At 41.2% G+C, this 12912-nt stretch overlaps 1 protein-coding gene across 1 annotated transcript in view; it reads right to left on the reverse strand.

The window, feature by feature from the left end:
- Nucleotides 1–477: 477 nt before the first annotated feature.
- Nucleotides 478–12912, reverse strand: part of LOC120533738 (sodium- and chloride-dependent GABA transporter 2-like) — an 86897-nt gene continuing 74462 nt past the window's right edge. Inside the window, exons 14-15 of the mRNA XM_039760663.1 lie at nucleotides 6148–6294; nucleotides 478–1623 (exon numbers count right to left, since the gene is read on the reverse strand). Coding sequence (XP_039616597.1) covers nucleotides 1459–1623; nucleotides 6148–6294 — 312 coding nt within the window. The 3' untranslated portion in view covers nucleotides 478–1458. The remainder of the gene's footprint in view (nucleotides 1624–6147; nucleotides 6295–12912) is intronic.

Consider the following 12912-nt stretch of genomic DNA (forward strand, 5'->3'; position numbering starts at 1 on the left):
AAAGCCAAACCAGACGTAGCCCCAACCAATAAACAGATTTGTACTTACCACAACAACCCCATTCACAAGTAATTAACTATATTCTGAGCTTTAAAAAACAAAATTTCAGTGAGACAAGTTAATAGACTCTAGCTGTGGACCTCCAGAGCTCCACACCATTAAGGAGGTTGTTGCTTTATATTATACATCATACATAATAACGACTAGTTACACAATAGTTAAGATTATGTTTAGGGAAGGGTTATCTGGCTCAAGTCAAGTAAGCCAAGTGACAAAATTCTGTAATCCAATTGGCTCTCCAGCAGAGCTACTGAATCACAGAGCTGTAGATGTCTGCAGCTGGACTCATCTCAAACAAGTACTCAACAAAACATTAAGGTTTACATTAATCAATCTACATACAAAGGCAAATTAGCATAAGATTAACAATTTTTTTTGTGTGATTTAGGATACCCAGCGAGTAAAAACACACTGAACTAAATTAGAAAAGCTCTTTATTTATCTTTCAGGTATTCCCATTTATGATATGCTATAAGCTGATATTTGTAATAATGTTCATGGTGTCTTCCTTCCACCAATTGTGATTGTCAGCTTCAAGTCTGCAGAGGGCCAGAAGCCATTTACCCTACAGTCCCATATGGTATGCCATATACAATATACTTATATTTTCACTGAGTATAATTTTAATAAACCAGTATTGGGTATGTTACCTGGCCATCTTTAAGATAAAACCACAGTAATTTGAGGGAAACTCAAGCAAACATGGCAAGAACATCTGGACTCTACATAGACAGTCTTCTAGAGCTGGGATACCAACCCAGAGCTCTGAAGCTGTGTGGCAGCTTTATAAAAGCAAGAAAATAAAATTCAGAATGTGGAAATGCTTAAAAAATATTGTCCGTCAAAATAGATTTGAATTTAACATGTACCTGAGCCATACAGAATGTCCTTTAGCCTTTTGGAAATGAAGTTAATCATTATAAATATGTTCCACATTGCAATGATTTAACAAAAAAAAAGAAAAAACATGTATTCTTCGACATTTGGTTAATACAGAATATATCAAAATAATTCATAAAGATATTCTAAACAAGTGCTGATATGTAATAAAAAATAATGCTACTAAACCCAGCACCTTCTTTTTTTGACAGGCACAGTATAAATGCATTATATATCAAAGGTATACATCCAGAGTTAAAAAAAAAAATCAATGTATAAAAATAAACTAGGTTTGTTGGTTTGTGAGAGTACAAAATCAATGGCTTTCTTCAATGCTTCTGCTGAAAAATAATTTCTCTTTTCCCTAAAGGTGGTCTTCTTACTTTTAACTTTTCTTTTTTCTGTCCATCTTCTTTTCTTTTATGAGGTAACACAACACAAAGGCAAAGCACTCTTCTGAAGTGTGTTGTTGCTGCCTGCTTAGGATGTCATGAATATAAAATGTAAATATCCCTGTATTTAGAGCCTAAGAGTTTCTTTTTCCGTCGTCATCATTTCCTTCTCTTCCACTGCTTCTACTGGACTGTTTCCCTGAGCGACAGCAACATCACAGACTGTTAACCGTGGCCTCTGGGGATACACCTGACGAAGATCACTTGATGGAATGATCAGCTTGTTCCAGTCCTGCAAGAAGACAATAATGCCAATGTAATTTTAGATGTTATGGCTTTTCTGAAATCATCAGTTTAATTTGTATAAAGTGATAATAGAATAGGATTTAAATGAGTGTGGCTTTATTTTGCATAGTCACAGCAAAATCTTAACAGACAGCAACATCCAAGAACATGGGTTATACTACTTGACTAGTCATTGTGTAGGTTACAAAATCTCCTCATGTCAATACCCCAACATCCTATAACATAAAACAAATTGTTCCAGACAGGTCAATGGGTAAATGTTATCACATATATTTTACTTTTTATTTCTTTGCAATCCTCCCTCTCCCCCACCCCCCAACCATAACCTCTCATCTATGGGAGAGAAGTGAAAGTTTAAGATTCATCAAAAATGTCAATTTCCGGTTTTCGATGGATCTCAATGTTTTAGGGTTCCCTGATACCAAAAACATCAATATCTCGATGATGGGTGTGTGTCTGTCTGTGTATCACAGTTTCTTGAAGAAAGTCTAGAACTAAAACAGCTAGATGGAAAAATACCAAATTCAAAACTTAACCCTGTTATGAGAGGACGACGTGATTAGTTTCTGAGCCAAATCGTGCAACTGAAAGACACACTCTAGAGGAATCCTCAGATCCCATAATTCTGCAATTAATTATGAATTATTCTTATCAATTACAATCATAGTGAACTATTCTATGTTCAGAATAATCAGCATCAAAGCAGTAAATAATTACTGAAATGTTATAAAATAGTTCTGGTAACTTGGTTCTTAGGGTAGTAGCAAGGCTACATAACTTGACAGTCGGGTTGGCCTCCTGGACTGTCTGTCACTTTATTAGGTTGGCTGGAAGGGTGTTTGTAAATAGCCCTTCAGGCTTCTTTGGTGACGTCCCAGTGCTGGGAGGACCCCGCCCGGTAAATATTCCAGCTGCCTGTTGCTGGCGTAAGGTTTCCATAACAACCAAGAGGGGCAAGGTTGTTTCGGCGGGAAACTTTTTCTATTTAAGGGGAATGGCGGATCAAGGCAGGGTGGAAAGAAAAAAAGGAATAAAAAGGCTGAAGGCAAGGTGGAGACTATCCACGCTCAAAGGATCATTCAGGATCTTTCTTCACCTAGGGACGTCTGCTATTTGTGGTTGGCCACCCCGAAGAAATAATCTGGTGACGAATCCCCAAGAAGAGGCCAGGTACTGGTGTTCTCCGGGTGCTCCCGTCTGGTGAGTCAGTTTCCTGAATTTGCATTTCTTCGTGATAGTCCGCGGAGAAGCCGTTCCACCAGGAGGACTGTTGTGTTTTCCTCCTGCCCTACGGAAGGAACTGAACTGCAGGATTTATTGTTTTCTTATATGTGGACTAAGTAAATTTTTCTTTTTTGCCGTTTTCGGAGAACAGTTTTTTTTATTATTTTATTTTATTGTCTACTTCAAACTGGGGATTGGGATTTGGGCAATGGGGAGGGCGTCTGGGAAAGGGGTTCACTAATGAGCACTCAGGCACCGGGCAAGTAAATGTAAACAGTAAATGTCACTATATTTTTCAGTCCCACTTTCTTTTGCGTGAGATTTTTTGCCAGTTATATAAGGGTGTGCATAGGGGACAAGAGGGGCTGAGGACCGAATATGGTAATGCTACTTTAACCTTCTATTATCGTCCACTTCCCCTTGGGTTGTGAAGTGTAGGAATCGCGTGCCTGTATCTTGCGGTTGCTACAGGGTGCACAGCCTATTGACGCTCACAACCAAATTTTTTAGTGTTTTGGGGAAATGAAAATTAACTTGTACTGTATTCATTTAAAAATAATTAAAATCAGTGCTGTTCTAAGTATAATTCATACAACAGCTGTATTAAAGTTGTAGTACTTCAGCTGTTCAATATGTAATTATAAAAGTCCTCTACAATAATGTTAATTATTTGGATCTCTTGTTTTTTATGTTGATAAACCTTGAATACTCTGTGAGATCCTTGACATAAATCTGTCAGCAAGTGGGGATGTTAAGCATTATGAATAATTACAAAAATGTATCCAAAATGCAGGAGATGTCAGAACCTTCACCCAACCTATAAACAACATTAATTTGAATGATATGGTCGGTTTGGAATCAGAGTAAATCACACACTGTAATGTAGCTGCAATTCAGATTACTGAAGTTACATTTTTGGGTGCCATTTATAATAATTTCTTAATTGTCCAATATAAACTGATATAATGTGAATTTACTAGGCTAAGTTTAAGAAAACTCCATTTTAAATTGCTTTTGCCATTATTATTTTATATTTCTTAAGAATAATAAGTGTTCATAGTTTTGATGCCATTTTTAGAAGTAAGCATAGCACTTTTACTTTAAACCAGTGAAGTCAAGTCAAGTTGGGGAGCATGCACTGGTACAGTGCATTGCTGCACCCACCACACGACGAAACAACTTGGGATCCCAGTTTGCAACCCCCCAGGCAGATGCACGGTCCAGTCCTACCCTCCGGAAATGACCCTCTGTCTGCCGCAGCCATTTGTTACTTGGGCGACCCCTTGACCTGGTCCAGCCACTCGGGTCCCCAACAATGAGTATCTTACGAGCTTGATCACCCTCGGGGAAATGCGCCACATGGCCGTAGTGCCATAACTGACACTCCCTCACAATGCAGGTAATGTGCCTGATTCGGGACTCCATGAGCAACCACTCATTCAACTCAAAGTCAAACCAACAGTACCCAAAGATTCTCCAAAGAATCGCAGTACCAAAGGAGTCAAATCTTCATCTCAGGTCACTGGATAGCATTCATGTCTCGCAACCATATAGCAAGACAGGAAACACCAGGACTCTAAAGGCTTGGACCTTCATCTTTTTGCATAGATATCAGGAGTGCCATACACCCCTTTCCAGAGACCTCATGACCCCCCCATGCTCTCCCAATCCGTCTACTGACTTCACAGGAAGAGTCAACAGAGACATGAATGTCACTGCCAAGGTAAGTAAACCTCTCAATAAGGTCAACACACTATCTGCAAACAGACAAACTGCTGATGGCTGTGCCCAAGAGGTCATTAAACACATGGATCTTGGTTTTTATCCAGGACACTCATAAGCCCAGACACTCAGACTCCTCAGTCTCTTGAGTGCCCCGATCAGAGCCTCCATTGAATGAACAAAGATCACAGCATCGTCAGCAAAGTCAAGATCAGTGAATCTTTCTTCACCAACAGATGCCCCACAGCTGCTGGACCCCATGACCTTGCCCAACACCCAGTCCATACAAGCATTGAACAGAGTAGGTGCAAGAACACACCCCTGACAAACCCCAGAATCAACTGGGAAAATCACAGAGGTCCTGCCTGCACTCTGCACAGCACTCACAGTACCAGTGTACAGGCCAGCCATGATATCCAGCAACCTCGAGGTGATCCCGCAAACCCTCAGGATGTCCCACAGGGCAGCTCGATCAACTCAGTTGAACACTTTGCGAAAATTGATAAAGGCTGCAAAGAAACTCTGCCGATATTCGCATTTGTGCTCCATGAGAACCCTCAGTGCCAGGATGCGGTTGATCGTAGACTTCTTAGGCGTAAAACCAGACTGTTCCTTTCTCTGGTTAGTGAGCAACTGATCATGGATCCTATTGAGGACGACCCTAGCAAGGACCTTATCCGACAACAAGAGCAGTGTTATCTCCCTGTAGTTGCTGCAATCCAGGCGATCACCCTTTCCTTTCCAGATAGGGACGACAAGTCCCGTTTTCTAGTCAGTTGGAATGATGCCAGTCTCCCAAATGAAAGCAAAGATTGCTTGCAATTCCAGGAGGACAGCCTTACCACCAGCCCGGAGAAGTTCACCCTGGATACCACAGATCCCTGCAGCCTTTCCCCCCTCAGCTGGTTCACCACCTGTGCAATCTCAGTGAGATTGGGTGGTTCACAGCTAATCGGAGGATCGGCCTCAAGAGCTGTGGACCCAGAGATATCCAATGTCCTAGCCGGTGGATCAACTTTGAACAAATGCTCAAAGTAGCCAGACCAGCGGGTCACAACTGCAGTGTCATCCGTAAGGACCGTTCCATCAGCTGCCCTGACTGTGATTCTCTGAGGAACAGATTCGTGTAGATTAATAAGGAAAAAATTACAAACTTATCCATTTAAAATTAAACATGCAACACAATAAAGAGTGCAGAATGTGAAGATGTCTGAAGAGTTTTTGAATCAATTGTACAGTATATTTCAAGACCCAAATAATGAAACACATTGCATTTTATATTTTATAGAAAGTAAACAGATTTCAAACCTACTATACTATGGAACATGCTATTTCTATATTTGCAAATGCACTAATGTTGAAAAAAATAACATTTTCAAACAATTTTATGTGAATATGGAAGCAACAGGTACTTAGTATTGCATGACCCACCATACTATAATTTTTCACTCTGAAATAATCCAGCATAAAGGAAAGAACTAAATCAAAGTACAAGCACATTCTACATACAATCACAGAAACAAATAATACAGAACATGTAATGAAAATATGTAAGAATCTGTACCTTTGTTACCACCAAAGCATATGCAACAAACGCAGGAATACAGATCACAGAGGAGAGGGTAAAAATCCATCCAAGAGCAATGGACCACACTGGAACTGTAGAAGAGACTGCACCAAAACTTTGGAACAAGTAGAATAAGAATGTAACCTAGGAAATAACAAGATAGAAAATACAATCAAAGAGTGAACATAAACTGAACTCACATTTGTTTATGTTACTATGATAGTCCTACCACTGTACTTGCCATTAACATCCAAAATGTCTCCAGACAACAAGGTAGGGTGAAGTTTGTGTATATGAAAGGTTTAGGGAAAACAGTTAGTTTACTTTCTTTACTATAGAATTTATAGAACTCCTTTACTCCACTCTTTCATTCACTGCTTCTCCAGGTGTGGAATTTATGATCCCACAAAATGTAATTTCATCAGAAGCCTGACATCTTTATCTGAAGTATTTTCTCACATCTAAAGACCAGTGGTTATCTGGAAGTACTTCCTGTCAATAGTTTACTGTAGTTTGCTGCAATTCCCCAGATATACCATTTAAAGAAAATGTTAGATCATTTAGTATTGTAAGGAACAATTTACATATCCTGTTGGTTGTATTTTTTATTTTTCATATATATCTTGCTGTACAGAATGTTGCTATGTTCAGGCATCTCAGGTCAATTTGTATATAAACAGATACAGTGTAAACCTTCACTGTAAGATAGGAAGCTTATAAAGAAAAAACTGCAGGAGCTGCTGGCAATGAAGAAAACCTGTCTTTCCAGAAGAGAATGTTTTATGGGTAGGACTCCTTTGTATTACGATATAGATAAGTGAAGCTCCTTTGGTTAAAAAAATATATATATATTTTTTTTAGAGTTTGAAATTTGTGTAGTTGGCATTAACATTGCATTATTTCTGATTCTGAATCTCGATATCCTTTTGTTGTAAAACTTTTCTTTTGATGCACTGTTTGAAGCCCCTGTTTTGGAGTATCTGTTTTGTCCAGCCTGTGGGTTACAAAATCTCTGCCACAAAAAATAAAAAATAATCTAGTGGCCAATAAAATATTTTTTTGTTAACATGCTGGCAGACTTTAGAATCTTTCCTTTCTCACTATACTGCAGAATATTGTGGTAGTTCAAGTCCAGTTCCTCTTAATACACCCTTCTTTATGACTCTGCTTATATTTTACATGTTGTGACTCGTAACCTTGAGAGCAGAAATGCCATAAGACAATATTTAGATTTGCCTAAACTGCAATCAAAATTACCTGCACTGTCTACCTCTAAGTGGGATCTCTGTCAGCTACTGTGTCTTTACTTTTGTCATTGTTAAATGTTTGTACTCAGATACCTGAATATTTGCTATTTTCTCTCTACTGGTTATAGTGCTTGAAAATTATGTATATTTCTCATTCATGCTGCACACATTAATCACGGCTTTGCTGCATTATCTTTAGTCTTTCATCCTTATGCTCCCAACCTCTCTCCTCTCCTCTTTCACTCTTGCAAAAATTTTCCTAGGTCCTCATTCAGTACTTGTTGGAGGCCAGACATCTTCAATCAGGAACTGTTACAGGACACCTAAAATAGGTGTACAGTTTTTATTATTTGGATATGGATGTTTGCATACCTACACAATATCTTCTACTATGTAATGAAATGTTACCCTGTGTGTGTGTCTGATTCCTCTGAGAAATGTGATTTGTCAGTTTGGCTTTGGTCTGATCAATCAGTTTGACATTTGTGGCTCAGTGGTAGGGAAGATGATATGATACTTTAAAGGCACATGTTCAGTAACTGATTGTGACCATTTTTTTTTTTTCAAAATGGATAATTTCAACAAAGTGAATACCAACGAGGTGCATTCCAAGTCACTTTCAAAGATGGGAAGTTTTTGCAAAAAACTGAGTGATGCTTTTACAGCAAGTAATGTGGGCCCATTGGTGGTAATCAGAAAACTGACTAGAGATGAGCAAGGTACCTTGAAATGATGGTCTGAGAAGTGGGTTTAACAAGAACTCAATCGAAAGAAAAATCAGCAGCAGAGAGGCAGAGACGCACAAGAATACAGAAGAAAGGTCTATGGCAAATACTAGCAGTAAACATAAGGCAAGTGAATTCAAATATTTTAAAATGTACTGTATTCTAATTTCTGTTGTTGACAGGTAAAATAGCTCATTTGTTTTTGAACTTATATAAAGCACATAATTTTCTGGCACCCTAAATTTTGAGATGACCTGTTAAATAATATAAACAATTGCTTTATTACTTGCAACATTTAAGCCAGTTTGAAGTCCTAATGTTATAGAAAATCCTACACATTATTCTGATAGATCTTTTCTGTGCCTGTTTTGTCATAATGTCATAACACAATCCGTATAAAATCTACAGCTCTGATTATTTTTCTGGTCTCTTGAGTACCATTACCAACTTTTAAAATTTACTCCCATAATGTCACACACAGCCATTGCTATCTTAGCACATTTTTAAGTATGCACTATTAGAATATATAAGGTTGAGCTACTAGGTGTCAGGTACTTGTTGGACCCTACTCTTGGTTATCTTTTTCACACATTAAAGGCATTTAACCATTTAAAGCCAATGATACAGTACATACGCCTTGCTTAATGGCTGGCAAGATTTGGGGGAGTGGCTGGTCTATGGGCAGCTATCCCAGGGCTGCAGAAATTTTAATCTATAAATATTGTTGTAATGGTGGAAATTGTCCAAAAGGACAGTGAATCTGTAATAAACAACCAAAAATCAAAAACTATGTAAAGTGGAAAAAGAGAATAATAACCAGTAAATTAGTCATGGTCTGTAGCAAAAGAAATTATGATTAGCCTAAAATAAAATCTGAAATAAATATCAAAAATGTAAGCAAAAAAGGATAGACAAAGATCCAATGACACATATATCCTTTCCTTAATTACATTATCCATCCATCCATTATCCAACCGGCTATATCCTAAGTACAGGGTCACGGGGGTCCGCTGAAACCAATCCCAGCCAACACAGGGCACACACACACACACACACACACCCACACTCCAAGCACATACTAGTGACAATTTAGGATCACTAATAGACCCAACCTGCATGTCTTTGGACTGTGGGAGGAAACCGGAGCACCCGGAGGAAACCCACGCAGACACGGGAAGAACATGCAAACTCCATACAGGAAGGACCCGGGAAGCAAACCCAAGTCACCTAACTTCGAGGCAGCAGCGCTACACACTGCGCCACCGTGCCGCCCTTAATTACATTAAAGAGTATTCAAACTTTGGACATTGAGTAATGCGCATCACCATCTTATATAATGTAAATGTGATGATATCACACACAATGACACCAGCGAATATGGCTGGATGACTGGTAATGGATATTGTCATCAACCATAACAGCAACCATGAAAAAAAGGCCAAACTGGAGCACAAAATGGGAACAAAACACAAAATGGTGGCATTATTAAAATAATCGCAAAATGAATAAGAAAAACAACAACAATAATGTAAGAAATACCACGAAATTAATCCGCAAATAACCATTTAATGAGAAAGAAGGTGCAGGGTGCCATTTAATTCCATTTAATTTGTTTCTTTTTACAATGTTATATACTTTTCTTATTTCTACATTAAAAATCATTTCTATTCTATATTAGTTGATGGGTTTACCTTTATGATATCATGTAAAAAGTTCTTAGCATTGGCAAAGCAATGTGTGAACCCAGTTGGACCTAAGAGAACCTGGGCCCAACCTTATATGATTTCTGCTTATTCACAAAAGTCAAAAAGATGAAGACCTCAAAAACTAAAGCCAGGCCTGCAGTCACAAATTATATCCAAAGTGTAGACCTCACCACTCCAAACAAGCCTAGCCCCTAACTCTAACTCATACCGCCTGCCACAAGCCGACAAATGGGTTTAAAATCAAAAAGATAATAAGATCAATAAAGATTATTTCAAAATTGTAAAAAGTATTAATACAAAGGAGAACACTGGCAGGAAGAAAAAAGAAAGAAAAGATGATGTGGACAAATCCAATCAAGAAACCACAAACAGTACCATGAAACAAAATCCAGAGGTTAGGGAATCCAAATACAAATGCAACATCAAAAGCAGTGGCAGAGAAATTGGTGCATCTGGCTAGACTTAGGTTGGACAGCTGGACATTGTTTTTCACAGCTCTAGGATGGAGGAGGAAAATGAGTTGGACCTTGTTTTACAAGATATTTGTGATCTTGGTGAGTGTAGTAGATAACTGGAAAAATATATTGTTAGCATCATGAAAAGAAAACCATTAAACAACAATAGACAAATAACTGAAAATATTATAGTGAGCACATGGTTAGATTGTTAACATGATTCTAGAAACTGGGAGAATCTAATGGAAGGTACACAACTGGTGAAACGTTAACATTCTCACATTATACCATTTAACATCTTGATAGGTGTGTGATTGCTGACTGATAGATGATGGCTGTTAGTGCGATTACTATGGAAGACAAGCTTTATTTTACTTGTATCGATGTCTAATCCACCTTGTGAATGGAAAAAATAGGGGCATACCATAGTCATATATGAGCAGAAATACTTAATTAAAAGCTAATCCTTTGTACTTAATAATTTAAATATACATTATCTTTTTATTCCTTTAAGCATAATTTCTCATTATACCAAAACAGTATTTTTTTTTATCTGAAGTGACCTTTCAGATCCAAATATTTCTGCAGTATACGGGGCCGGAAACCCCAAACCTTATTGCTGTCTCCTCTTGTCTCTTTTACAGTGGTGTAGTCGGCAGGATATTGATCTGAAGAAAATGACTGAAAGACAGGACCTCAACAACAGTGCTGCAGGGGATGAATGCCCAGATCCTGTCGCTGCAACAAGTGCAAGCCGCTACCACCAGGGAGTTGGAGGAAACGAAGGCCAGGTTGGCAGAAGCCCAGAGGGTAAGGCCTGACCCGCCTCGACCAACGCCTCCGTCTCTTGTGCCTATGACGGAAGCGGACGACATAGAGTCGTACTTGGGCATATTCGAAAGGACGGCCACCCGGAACGAGTGGCAGCGGTCCGTGGCGTCCATTCTGGCGCCCTACCTGAAGGGACCCGCGCAGCAGGCTTACTACGATCTCCCCGAGGAGGAGGCCGCGAGTTACGACCTCCTAAAACAGGAGATCCTGGCACGTTACGGCATCACGCCGGGCCAGCAGGCGAGTGAATGGCGGAGCTGGCAGTTCGACCCTGAGAAGCCGGCCCGAGCACAGGCCTTCAACTTCTGGGGAAAGATGGGACGTTGGCTACGGCCCGAGGGTCCCCAGATCCGGAAGGTCGTGGAGCAGGTGGCCTGTGAGGGCCTGGTAAACGCCATGCCTAGCTCCCTCGCCCAGCAGGACTGGCGCCACCCTTATAAGGACATGCCAGGACTCCTGGAAGTCCTGGAGCGTCAGCTTGCGGTCTACCAAGCCGGGGGGTCGGAAAGGCAAGCTCGTGGGAACCGACAGGGATGGGCGGCCACCCCCGAGCCCTCTCGACGCGCTGTGGAAGCGCCGCAGAAACCCAGAGAAAATCCGGCCTCCCCACGCTGTTACAAGTGTGGTGAGACCGGCCACCTACTGCCGACCTGTCCCCTGAACACAACCTCGGAGCCGATGGACTGCACCTGGGCCACCGCAGAGAGGTACTGTACTCCGTCGCACCCCTTGGCGAGTCCGAACACGGGAGTAGTGTTGTTGAATGGGCATTCGGTGGTGGCTCGGTTTGACTCAGGCAGCAACATAACCATTGTCGCTCGCCGTTATGTATTACCGCGACAGTGGCTTAAGCAATATTTGCAAGTCACTTGCGTGCATGGGGAGACCAAGTCATATCGTTCCGCTCAGTGTTACATCACCTGGAAGGGGCAGTTATCTAACTTGATGGTCGCGGTGTTGCCCGAACCCCCCTATCCAGTAATTTTTGGGACAAGACTGGTCACACAGAAAGTGCGGTAAGACAAACACCGCTCCCGGAGCCTCACTGGGTCTGGTTATGAGGGGGCGAGGCACCCTTCCCACGGTCTCCACGCCATGCTCTGGGGAAGGCCCTAATGGCGCAGGCACATTGGGGGACGCTTCCCCGGCGACGGACCCTGACCCGGAAGTATCCGCCAGAGAAGGGGAGAGCCAGGAGGCGCTTCGCTGACCAGCTCACAAGACCCCCTGAGCAACTTGGACCATCAATTTCGGTCCACGCCTGCCTCATTTAAAAGGGAGCAGTGGAATGATGATTCCCTGCGGTTTGCCCGGAATGCGATTGTTCTTCCAGGCGGCTCACAAGCTGACGAATCCATGCCACGCAAGCCCTTCTTTGTTCTTGAGAATGATCTGTTGTATCGGGTGGCGACCCACAAGGGCGAGGTGCAGAAGTTGTTGCTAGTTCTGCGTACCTTCCGGTTCACGCTCACCTCCTATGCGCCCACCTCGGGGCCGAAAAAACTTTAGAAAGGATAAAACTCTGCTTTTACTGGCCCGGGATCAACGAGGAGGTCCGGCGTTTCTGCCAATCCTGTCCGGAATGTCAGATTCGCCAGATTCCTAGGAGGGACTGTGCTCCTCTCGTCCCTATATCCCTGATAGATATTCCCTTTGACAGAATAGGGGTGGACTTAGTAGGACCCCTGGAACCCTCAAACCGTGGCCATAAATATATATTACTCTACTCGATACCCAGAGGCGGTTCCCCTGCGCTCCGCTAACACAAAAAATATTGCACGGGAATTAGTCAACTTAT

This window comes from Polypterus senegalus, chromosome 8, assembly GCF_016835505.1.
Source record: "Polypterus senegalus isolate Bchr_013 chromosome 8, ASM1683550v1, whole genome shotgun sequence".
Taxonomy (NCBI): Eukaryota; Metazoa; Chordata; class Cladistia; order Polypteriformes; family Polypteridae; genus Polypterus; species Polypterus senegalus.